The sequence below is a fragment of the Aphidius gifuensis genome, linkage group LG5 (assembly GCF_014905175.1).
Source record: "Aphidius gifuensis isolate YNYX2018 linkage group LG5, ASM1490517v1, whole genome shotgun sequence".
NCBI classification, from domain to species: domain Eukaryota; kingdom Metazoa; phylum Arthropoda; class Insecta; order Hymenoptera; family Braconidae; genus Aphidius; species Aphidius gifuensis.
Window position 1 is genome coordinate 15,601,660 of NC_057792.1, and position 13,019 is coordinate 15,614,678.

At 24.0% G+C, this 13,019-nt stretch overlaps 1 protein-coding gene across 5 annotated transcripts in view; it reads right to left on the minus strand.

The window, feature by feature from the left end:
- Window positions 1-1,767: 1,767 nt before the first annotated feature.
- LOC122857839 overlaps window positions 1,768-13,019 on the minus strand; it is a 124,553-nt gene continuing 113,301 nt past the window's right edge. For all 5 annotated transcript variants that reach the window (XM_044160270.1, XM_044160268.1, XM_044160266.1 and 2 more), the window contains one exon: window positions 1,768-6,167. In XM_044160270.1, the coding sequence (XP_044016205.1) occupies window positions 5,931-6,167 (237 nt within the window). In that variant the 3' untranslated portion in view covers window positions 1,768-5,930. The remainder of the gene's footprint in view (window positions 6,168-13,019) is intronic.

Here is a 13,019-nt window from a genome sequence, read left to right on the forward strand (position 1 = left end):
TCGTGAGTTCATGTTGAATTAATTATTGGTAGATGAAAATGTAGATAACGTGATTGAGCTTTTGTCTACCTACCGATCAATCAATTTATTTTTCTAATTAAAATTTTATTTTTTCTTTTTGAACAATTAATATATAAACTCTGAAATGTAATTTTTTTTTTTTCTAAATTTCCAATAAAGCTCATATTTTCAATGACTATTTAAACAATTAATATTAACAAATTTTTTTCATTTATAAATTAAACAAAAATACTAATTTAGATTTTCAACAAATACAACAACTTTTTTTAGTTTTTTTCTTTCAAAGCTTGAGGCAATAAATTTTTCGTTTTCTCAGAGCTTTGAAGAATTTAATTTTCTTTTTTAGTCAGAGCTTCAAAGTACAGAATTTTATTTTTCAATTTCTAAAAAAGCTTTAAAGCTCTGAGATAATAAATTTTTTTTTTTTTTTTTTTTTGATAAATATTACTCAGATGAATAATTTTTAATTATATAGTTAAATTATTTTGAATTATTCTCAGTCAGTAATTTAGCAATTGATGTACCAATCTAACGATAATTTTAAAATATCACATTTATAAAAAAAAATTTTCCGAAACAACTATCGGTATAATTTACATTCTGTTGGTAAAAGAGCTTTTTCTTGATCGGTACAGTAGAGCTTACACTATAAATGAGCTTATACTAAAATTATTTATTATTTTTTTTAGTATACCACATGTCACAACGGGCTAATTAAATTCTGGCCCCTACCACATTTTATGTGTCACCTTTGCATCATCGTGACGCGTTCGAGTAATCATATTCATGATTAAATATATTATCATAAAAATAATAATATAATAAATTTAAAAAAAAAGCACAAATTTTAATTAATAGTATAGTAAAATTCTATGGAAAATGACTATGTCGAACGTGTCACGGAATTGCAATTTTCATACACTGTGCTTCCATTTTTATTTCATTCAATAAACATAGCAAAAAAAAAAATTAACAACTTAAATTTAAATTAGGATAATATTCAGTTTAATTGGCTGATCCTCTTTTAGGTTTATTTTTGTTACAATTTTTTATTCTTATTTTAAACTTGTAAAAGAGGATCTATGATATGTTCAATTGGAACCACTGTGTTTTTCTCTAATTAGAATTTTTTTTTTTTACATCTTTTTAGATACATACTGCTGTTTGCTCTTGTGTCTATTTATACAGAGTATTTGACTTTTTTTTCTTTTTGCATTCATTTTTTAAGTTGAATACTTTTTTTTTATATTTTTTTTTTTTAGTGTTTCGCGTGACACTTGTTCTCGAGCTTTCAACTTACAAATACGCATTACATTTCCACATTTTGTTTTAGTTCACGCGATATCGGTTAGCTTTGTTTTATTTTTTTATAAATTTTTTTCTTTTGAAAGTTTTACTGTGTTTCGTTGAAGTCTTGTCTCTTTGTTATTTTATTTTCTTCTCAATTTATATTATTTATTTTATTTTTGTTATTTTACAATGAAGTTTTGAAAACAAAGTTTTCAAGAGACCACATTTACAACATCTTCCATGCAATGTCAATGACCCACACACAATGTTTGTGGTAAAATAAAAAAAAAGGTCAACACACTAGAATTATTTATGATCTTGATCAAACTCAACAAACGACTTTAATCAGACAAATAAAATCACATAATTTATCTTTTTTGTTTTTAATTTTTTTTTACACTATATTTTTATTTTCATTATTTTTGATCCTATTAATGCTATTTTAAGTGTGCACCAATGAAAATAAGTCATCAATTAATTTGATTTATTTTTTTTTTTTCCAAAAATTTAAAAATTGCATTTATCAAATTAAATACTTTATTACTAAATGATCCAAATCAATCTAGGTCAGCATATTTTATAAATTCCACGCTATCGTGCAGTCTTAAAATAAAAATAAATAAATAAAATTTAAAGAAAATCATTTTTCATTCTCACAAAAAAATTATGAATACTTGTTATTTTTTATTTTTTTATTGTAAAAGATATTGATTTTTATTTTTTATATTTTTTTACGGTATTATGCATGGTGAAGGGTTACGATGGAATCGAAATAACTAGGTGATATAGAAATACCACTAAAATCTGATTTAAAAGACCATAGCTTTACTGTTATCTTTACTATTTATTAAACTTTATTCCGCCTGAATGTATTCTGGACCCTTTTTAGCATCGACTTCGATTTTTTTTTTTTATGTGTTTTTGTACATTTTATTATTTTTCTCAAGATATTTTCAAGTAAAAATTCAAGTTTTTTCGCTGACACGTAAATGTGTTTCTTTAACATTATAATATATATTTTTTTCATGTTTAAATTAGTTATTAGATGGTTATTATTTTATCATACACTTTGACACAGTTTGTCAAAATAGTTATGATATTTTTAAATTGAAAAAAAAGTATAAATACTCGTACTGTTAATTTTATTATTTTGAAAAACAAAATTGTATTTATCTTTAGATTTTATTTTAAAACTTGATTTTTTTAAATCGAGTGTCATTTTTATCAGTCAAATGTGATATGAATTTCATCTGTCAGTTACGGTATTTATCATTTTATATTTTATATTTTAAAAACTCAATTAGAAAGAAATACTGATATGATATTTGATATGCAAAAATTCAATTTTATAATATTAATATTCTATTTTGATTTTATATTGGAGTTAAAAAAAAGTTAAAATATTTTAATAAAGTTTAAAATACACAACAAGCGTTAACGGAAGTTTTAAAAACAAAAATATTCACAGATATCATGGTCGTTTATCAGTTACAAATATTTTTTTGTTTATTTTTATTTATCCAATTTTGAAAAACATAGGACCTATTGTCAACCCTCAACCCTTGTGTCATTGATAATACCTGATAAAATTTTTTTTGCCAGTTTATTGCTTTGCTTTAAAAATAAATAAATAAAAATACAAAAAAATAAAATCAATAATAAATATTCCACAATTTTTTAAATAAACTTTAAAAAATATTTTACTGATAGCTAGTATGTTGAGCAGCATTTTAAAATAATTAACAAACCATGATTGAGATTTTAATTTAAAGCTTACACAACCGAAAAAAAATATAAATAAATAAACATCAATAAATAATTCTCCCAGATTTATTAAATTTCTTTTTCTATTTTTAAAAATTATATACAAAATGTCAATCGTTTGGCTCATCATTATTCCATGCTCACAACATTGATCTCTCTAAATTGACAAATATAATATTCAAATAAAAATAAAAAAAAATTAATTTAAACTGCATACAATCTACCCTCACAAAAATTCAATTGTAAATTGATATTTATTTTATTTTTTTTCTCATTATTTATTTAGTTTTGTGTATATAGATTTTATTTTATAGCCAATAATATTTTTTTTATACGTCAATAAACAACAAATTATACTTTGATGAAATAAAAATATAATTTTTCGTATTTTTATTTTTGAAATAGCTAAAAGCTGATGATAAAAATATAGATATTACTTTTCTTCATATTATTTATTTATGTCTGTATATTATTTGTGTGTGTGTTGGTTTGGCTTTGTATTGTTGTCATCATGCCTCGCTTATTCAACATCATAAACTTTGGACATTATTGCTTTTCTGATATCCATGTCACACATGCCACTGTGTCGCATGAATCTAATTTATCCAGACTTTTAGCTTTATGAGATAACATGTAACCATGGTTATCTTAAATTATTTATACATTGATAATTTTATTTATTCAAAAATAATACAATAAAAATTAATTAACAACTATTCTGTGATTATTTTTATTTATTAAAATCATATTTAAACATTTTTTTTTAAATCAGTCTTAATAAAACAAATTATTTTCAGTTTAAAATTTGTCTGACTGATGTAAGAAATTTCTACTTTGACAGGCATCTTTGATTTTTTTTTTTTTTTTTACTATTTTTTGTGCAAGATACTTGCTGCTTGTCGAATGATGCATCATTATGAATTCACGAGTGGCTGACCAACGCTATCGATCATCTAATTCGAAGCTCATCTTTTTGGATTTTACATTTTTTTTTTTTTTTTCTTACTTTGATATATGTACATGGAAAATGTTGCTTGTCCATTAAACAATGATATATTGTTTTTTCATGCTATATTTATAGTTTTACTTTTCGATGTATTTTTTATTTTTCTTCAACACTTGAATTATTGTAGATATTTGCTATGTTTGTCTTATTTTATTATCTTAATGCATTTTATTAATTATGTAATATTTTATTTTGTCAACATTGTCGTTATTATTATTATAATTTTTGGTGTTTTTTACAGTTTTAACATTTTTAAAATTTTATTTACACTCGTTTTTTTTATTCAACAATTTTTAATTGTTGTTTTATTAATGATAAGTGATTGGAATTTGTTTGAGGAACATTGTTTGATTATATTTTGATATTAAAATAATTTAGAGCAAAATTATAATTACAATCATCAAAATATTTTTAATTAATTTGTTATTTCATGTGTGGATTAACTCAATAATAATTTAGTTAATTTATTATTACTTTTTTTTATCTAATTATTCAATATTTTTAAAATCTATATTTATCTGTACAACATAACGCAATTCAAGATATTATATCTCAAATTTACTTTAATTTTCACACACTAAAATTTAGTTTTATTTTTTTTATATTTTTCAATGATGTTAGTGTATTATTTTTCACATTAGCAATACTCCTTATATTCGATGATTGTAATTTATAAATTCAGCTTTGAATGATTTCATATAACAATAAATAAATAAACAAAATCGAATGAAAAAATTGTACAAAATAAAAATTTTGAAATTTTTTAAACGGTATTTTACTGTGATTTTTTATTTTTCCCAGGCACGTACAGATACTCTGGGGAAATTCTATCGAATAACTCATCTCGGGTCCAACTGAATCGACGCCATGGGCTAAAACGCATTTCCACGAGATTTACAACTTTGTTCGTGAAAAAACTTTAAGAATTAGTTAAAAAAAAAATTTTTAAAAAACCTTGTGAAATTTTTTCATTCTTTTTCTACATTAAAAAGTTGTTTTTTGTCATTTTAGATTTTTTTTTTTCATTTTTAAATTACAAATTTACGTAAATTACCAGGGGTATAATGTTTCGATAAAATACACACGATACAAAAGATTTTGAAAGAAGGAAAAAAAAAAGAAAAAAATTACTTTTTAAATCAAAAAAGCACAAGCCTATTTTACACTTTTACAAAGTCGTTGAGGGTAGTAGTGGTAGTGATAACCAAGGTCGAAGAATAACGAAGATAAGATAAACAAAATTTTCTGGTTGAACGAGGGTGAAATTATCACATGACTACCCTCTCGAGGTAATTTGCCTAACGACAATTCAAAAAAAAAAAAAATAAATAAAAAGTAGATATATACTTTCAAGGATCAGTCTCGATTTAGCCATCTCGATGCCGAGTACACTTTTCCTTGATTCTCTCATTTTCCCTTCTCACAAAAAAAAAATTAAAAAAAAAAAACAAAAAAAAAAGCTCTTATATATTTCAATCTCAAAAAAAGCTCGGATATGTATTTAATATTTTACAATATTCATTTTTATTTTCCCTAGCAATCCAAATATTTTTTTAATTTATTTTCTTTTTTAATTTAAACAACTCGTTAAAATTATTTTTCGATTTTCATCAGCAGTATTGTTTTCCCGATACATTATCATTTAAATATATATTTTTTTTTAATTTTTTTCTAATTACTTATTTCACAGTTTTTATTTTATACACTCCACTAACTAACCATCATCTATAATTATTATAATTTTTTTTTTTTTCATTTACTAGAAAGTATAATCATGAGTGCAAATTGTTTTTTTTTTTATCAGATAACAATTGTAATCTAATATTTAATTAATTATTTAAAATAGTTGTCACGATATTTGACATACTTGATTATTTGTTAATAAATTAATAAATTTGACAATTAATATTGATACTGTTATCAATATTAATTGAGATGACATTTGGGATTTTCCACTTGTTGGGGGAGGTAATTTAACTTCAACTTCTGCCATTTTGAATATTGATAAAAGTGGATGAGTATGTACCTCTTGATGTTTGTTGTTTATTTTTTCACTGAGATCTTGCAATCTTCCTCCACATTCCTCCTGAAATAATACATTAATTTTCATTATTATAAAAAATTATTATCACATTCAAATTGTAATAATAAATATAAAGGGTAAAAAGGGTAAATAAATTTTTTTATATTATTTATTTTCACCTGAAAAAAAATAAAATATCAATGATAAATTAATTAAAGTAGAAATTCATGTAGGTCAGGTATAATTTTTACAAAGGCTGTACAATGTCACGTTGATAAATTGATGTAACCTTGAAAATTTTCAATTGAAATTTATCCAATTTGCGTAGATGTAGCTTAACGATGCTGGACCATCGTCAGTCAACAAAATTCATTCATCGATTTTCATTATATTCACTGACCCTTATAACCTCTTTTCCATCAATTTTCACTAATTTACTTCATTCGTTAACACATACACAACCTTATTTATCAACCCCTTTTATTCGTTCACTTTTGATGATGGTCCAATCGTTCTTATTCTACTTGTTTCTCTAGTCTGTTATCCAGATAAATTAATCGCGACTCGTTGAATCTTTAATTTCCGGCTTAAATTCAGCAAAAGGCCAAAATGCTATGATTTTTTTCAGTATATTTTTATTTTTCTTTATTTTGTTAATCTGTATGCTTTCTTGTTTTTATTATTTTTTTTATTTTTTCATTCATCTACCATTCAACTTTTTCAACGAAAGTTGGAAAATTCAGAGAGAGCATACTGAGTTCCGGCTGTCTAGATGGAAAATTTGAATCGACGGGTGCTTTTTTTATTCTTTTGATTTATTTTTTATATTTTTTTATTATTCACCAATTCAACTTCCTGGTTTTTTATTTATTTTTTTTATTTTTTGCCTCAGCAATGAATCATTGTGCGATTGCCGCGAGACTTCATCGGGCCTATTATTTCAGAGTCCATCATATTCTTCCGGGATTAATTTGCGTTTTAAAACGGCATGGAAAAGTTATTAAATAGGAACTGAAAAAATAAATGAATAAATGAAATAAAAAAATTATAAAAGCGAAAAATATATACAAGAAAAATACAAATGTGTTTTATAAAATCAAAAAAATAAATAAATAATTTAACTGTTATTATCTATAAAATATACAATAAAAATATTTTTTTTAATTATTTAAATTTATGTTTAAATTGCAGTATAGAAAAGGGTTAAATTAATCATAATGTAATGATAATTGTTTTTTCAATTTAAATTTATAAATGAGATAGTCATCTATCTGTTATATTTGAAATAATTGAATTGGACATTTTTTTAAAGTGGACCACTAATAACGTGCACTCTGCCAAAGCCTCTGGATGATAATTCATTTTACATATCGTCCGTGCTAATTGTAACCCCTTCTCTTTGGCATATATATACTACCCTCTTCACCGGATGCAGGAAATTATTTCACCCGTTTCAACCCTCTCTACGTTTCTCATCGTCCTATTTCTTCTATCTCTCTTTTCATTTATTTATGTTTTTTTTTTTCATTTCATCTAACACTTTCTCACACTGGAAACATTGCATTTTCATTTTAACCTTTACAATGTCAAATTCAACAACCATTTTGTAATCTTCATTTCACATGCTTGCATTATTTCAATTTATAACTTTTATTTTCTCTAGATGTAAGATTTATATTATTTATATTTTTAATTTTTTATTGACATTAGAAATAAGTGAAATAAAAATTTAAATAAAAATAGAAGAATTAAAAATACAAATGATGCTTGATAAATTTTTAATTATTAATCAAACTGAATTATTCAGTTGGAATTATTTATTCATGAAAAAAATAAATTAAAGATTATGAAAATTTTTAATATTTCAAAAACAACATCTTATTATAATAATGCAAATTTTTTATTTTACGTTTTATTAATTTTTACTTTGATAATAGATTATTGTTATTAAGTAATATGAGAATTTTAAAAATGTATTATGATAATATTTTAAAGTCAAAATTATTATCAATAATAATTGATAATAGGTATTATCATAATAATCGTGAAGGTATGTTGGTAATCAGTGTTCACTGATCACCATAATCCTGAATGTCGAGTAAGGATATTTTATTAATGACAGCTTAATTGGCTCGGAACCCGGAAGGTAATGATTCCAAGTCAGCTGAGACGAGAATGGCAATGAAGGTATGGTATTCATGTTCTTGGTGCTGTAACATTGTACAGTCATTTATTATGACAATCCTACCAAATGACCAGTATCAATCATCCAATATATTATCATCCTCTTAAACTTTTTTTTTTTTTCCTCTTTAATTATCAAGCTATATATTCATGTTTCTGTTTAATTTATTTTTTAATGAATAAACAGTGTTTTTACATTTTATAAAATAAAAAATGAAAAAAGTTATTGTTTAAAAAACAAAATTATTTGCTTTTTAACTATTTAAAAAAAAAATTAATTAATGAAAAACAGTTCAACATTTGAAAAGAAAAAAAAAAACAATTTACTTTTTAAAAAATTATTAGTATTTTTGAATTTTTCGTTTTGTCTATAGACAGTATTTTTAATAATAAATAAATAAATATTTTTCATATTATAAAATAAACAATAATAATGGCTTGTAGTAAAAACAAAAAAAATAAAATATATTTACTTTGTAAAGTTTAAAAAGAGTTGAATTTTATATATAAATGAAGCACATTTAAGTTAGTATATAGAGTTTGTTTAAGAGCGGAAACTCGTGATGGTTTTCAAGTAGCTCAAGCGGATGACGATTAGCAGGATTTAAGATTAGTTACGTTTTTTGCCATTTGAAATAAAAATCCTGATGCTTGGTGAATACAAAAAAGGTTAAATTCAACGTTCATGAATGAAGCAATGTTGAATAGCAAAAAAAAATAAAAAAAAAACATTCCAAAAAATTGAAAAAAAAACAGAAAAGGATTTATAAAATGAGCAAGAAAGTGAAAAAATAAAAAATAAGTAAAAAGTACAAGTAGTTTTCCATGAAGCTTGAAGTCTCATTTGCATTGCGTGACAAGGCTTGAAACCATTGGACCCTTTTCACGTGCGAACAAACCATCATGTGTTGGTGCGTTGCATGTCATTATTCCTTTTTTTCATTTTTCTTTCAGGCTTCAAAGCATTTTTTATTTTATTTTAATAGTTTTTTTTTTTCATTTATTTCTATATTTTATCCCCAATACTTTTTTAGCCATTTCAAAACTTTAAATATACAGTTATATAATTAGCATTGACGGTACCTTTTTACTTTCTACTTTAAATTATTTTTTATATTTTTTTTTATTTTTCAACCTTGTAACCCACCCTCTTTTCTCTCCCAAGTTTTCTAAAACCTGTAATTCTGTCGTCGTCTCGACGAATAAAAATAAAAAACTACAAAAAGTCTGGACTTTGTTATTGATTGAGTGGGGGTACATGCTGGTACGAAAATTCTGTAATTTTATCCACTGGTACCAGTACACTTACCCCTTATTTTTCTACTTTTTTTTTTTTACAATTTTTGTGCTTCAAGAAACTACCCTTTTCATGAGGGCTACTTGTAAAACTTCAAAATGATATTTAAATTTTTTACAAGCTAACGACAATCTTCGTTTGTCATTTTTTTATTTTTTTTATTTTTCACTTTTCATTTGTAGATGGTATTTTTCCTTTTTTTTTTCTTTCAACTTCTTTTAAATTGCCCTGAAGCATATTACTGACAAATAAAACCATCAAAATTGTCAAGCAAATTCTTTATCTCACGTAAAAAGACTTTATTTTTTTTTGTTTTGCAGAAAAGGAAATAAAAAATAAAATAAAAAAAATGGACTTTGAGACAAGCTTTGTTACAGTTAATTGTGTTTAGTTGTTTGTCATTGATCGAATAAAATTAGAAGAGCTCAATTGGCCTCGATACTTGATGCAATTAAGAATTGTACTTGAGAGAAAGCTTTACCTCCTACTAAACTTCATTTCTCATTGGATTTTGTCATTTATGAGGTACACTGTCTATGGACAAATGAAAATCTATATACTTAAACCTTTAAATTTCAATTTAACTCATTGCTGACTATTAGGTAAAACTATTTTGACTATAACAGCTCTCTGTCTTTGATCTTGCTCAAGATCACTTGATACATCAACTCGCCTTAATTTATTATCTCTTGATTCAAGTATTTTATTCAAATTGCCATTATTTAAAACTGATCAAAATTTATAATTAATTAATATATTCTAAAATACATATTAACCGCATGAAAATAACTAGCATTTTTTTACTCAATAAAAAAATTTATAAAACAAATTTATAAAATGTTAATTCGTTATATAATAAATCGAAAAATATTTTTAATTTTATTATATCACGCTGAAAATCATTAGATAAAATCAAACAAAAAAAAAAAAAATGTCTTAATTATATTTTTTAAATGACGAGAAAAAAAATGTTGATAATTTAAAATTTTCAACGTTCAAAATTATTAAACACGCAACTCATTAAATATATATATTTAGTAAATTTTTCAAAGCATTTAGATTAATTTTTTGTTCATAAAAAAAATCCCAAGAGAATGCCTGGATTGCATTGTACTGATTATGCCAACAAGTGCATATGGTGATTGAGTCGAGTAGAATAATCAACGTATAGTCAGCCAATAATAATTCTCAATCGCATGATGTTGTATACATACGTATAAAAGCATCATAGTTGAAATAGGCACGCATCAAATAATGATGTTTATGTCAACAATATACAGTAAATGACAGTTTGGTAATTGTAGACAGCTGAACATATTGACGCAAATATATACTAACTTCCCCAGCTTGTATTTATACATTGTGTGCTTTTACTTGTTTCACAAAGTTTACACTATACACACAAGTCAATCATTTATAATTTGTCATCAACGATCATTAAAAAATATTTATCATCGATTCATTATTGTCCATTTTAACCATATTATAAAGTTAAAAAAAAAAAAAACATTAATAATACGTAAACATCATTATGGATTATTAATTTTTCTTATTAAAAAAATTTATGTTACAATAATATCTTAAAAAAATATCAATAAATAGATATGTATATAAATTTGTATTTTTTGAAAATAATTATGAATTAATTTAATATGTTGTTGATAAAAAAAAATACAAAAAAATGTTGAGCCATTTATTTTACTTTTTAAAAGTCTAGTAAAAAAAGTAAAATTCAAAAAAATAAAAGGCTCAGGAGTTTCTTTGAAATACAAAATGAAAAAATTTGTATACTATAGTAAGTTGAGCAGCTCAACTTGAATCAACCAGTTTGCCATTGAAATCCACTTTATATTCGACAATCTAATAAATTATTAACGTTGCTGATACAAGTGTCTGCAAAACGATTGATCGAAAAATCAGATATTCGTGAATACAAAGTAAGCCGATCTGAACAAATGCCCCAAGTCCCGTATAAAATAAAAAAAAAATAAAATACATGTATGAAATAACAGCCCAAGAGATTGATAAAATTTAAAAAAAAAAAAAATAAATAAAATTTACAAACAAATAAAATTTAAATCTTGTGTAAAATAAAAAATAAAAATAAATGGTTAAAGCCTTAAAAAAATGGCTCACACGGGATGTAGAGTATTTGAGTCGTTTACCTTTAAGCAGCACGAGAGGATCGCGTTTTTTTTTTTTATTATTATTTTTTTGTGTTTGAATCGCGTGCCAGACGGCCTTTTTTTTTTTTTTTTCTATGGAGCTCATTCTAAGATCGTTGTGTTCGTTTTTAACTCGAAAAAAGATTTCATATACTGTTATATTATTTTATTTTTTTTTTACAACGACAATAAACGTGCGAAACTCACTTGCTTTCACTGATACAATATAAAATTATATTTATACCATCATTTGCATATATTATTTTTATATAACACGAGTGTGTATATATCGCACATCTCGATTCCTGTTAAATTCATCGAATTAATGTCAACCCCTTGGCTATCAAGTAGCAATCATGTATCCAATTTCCACCCTCTAGCGATTACAAGCTTCAGAATAGCATTTGAAAATACTAATGACTATTCAACTCACTTAATTAATTCTACTTTTTTATAATTACTCACTATCAAATGATAATCATCAAATGAAAGCAGCTTTTAAATGAGCTGATGTTAGTATATTTTAGATATTTCTATCGCTCAAATATGTACCAAAAGCTCTCAAACAAAATTTAATTATTCAATAAATAATTTTTTTACTTTCATCAGCTGATTAATAAAATAATAATTATATCTATTCAACAAATAATTAAAATTAAAAACCTATCATAGATCTATATTAAATTTTAATGAGCTAATTTTTTTTAAAAACCCTCAAATTAAATTTTTTAAAAATAAGCAAAATGTTTTTAATAAAAAGAAATAATGTAAAAAATTTTTTGTCAGATGAAAAACAGCTAGTCTTGGATTGGTGGTGTGGAAAGGAATTCTAATAACGTCCCAAGCACGTAGGCAAAATGTCGATAATAGAACAAGAGTACTATTTTTCAAAAAAAAAAAAACGGTATTGGTTAAAAAAAAAGAGCTTAATAGTACATGATCGATAACATTTGTAAAATTGAGCATAAACTTTTGTTTGTAAATGATTCGATCGCAGTAAAGTTATATGTAGAAATAGTGTATACAGTTGAAATGAAATTCTGATTGTCACAATAGTTAAATAGCATAGGTATTTAATACAAAACGTGTATACGTTAAGATTGCATTTCAATGGTATGATATATCTTGAATATAATCAATTCAAACATTGAGTCTTAACTTCATTGTTAACTTGAACTGTTCAACACTTGTATGCACAATATAGATATGTATAAACGTGTACCTGTCATTAACGTTTACGACCTCGATCTATTATCATAGATGAGTGTA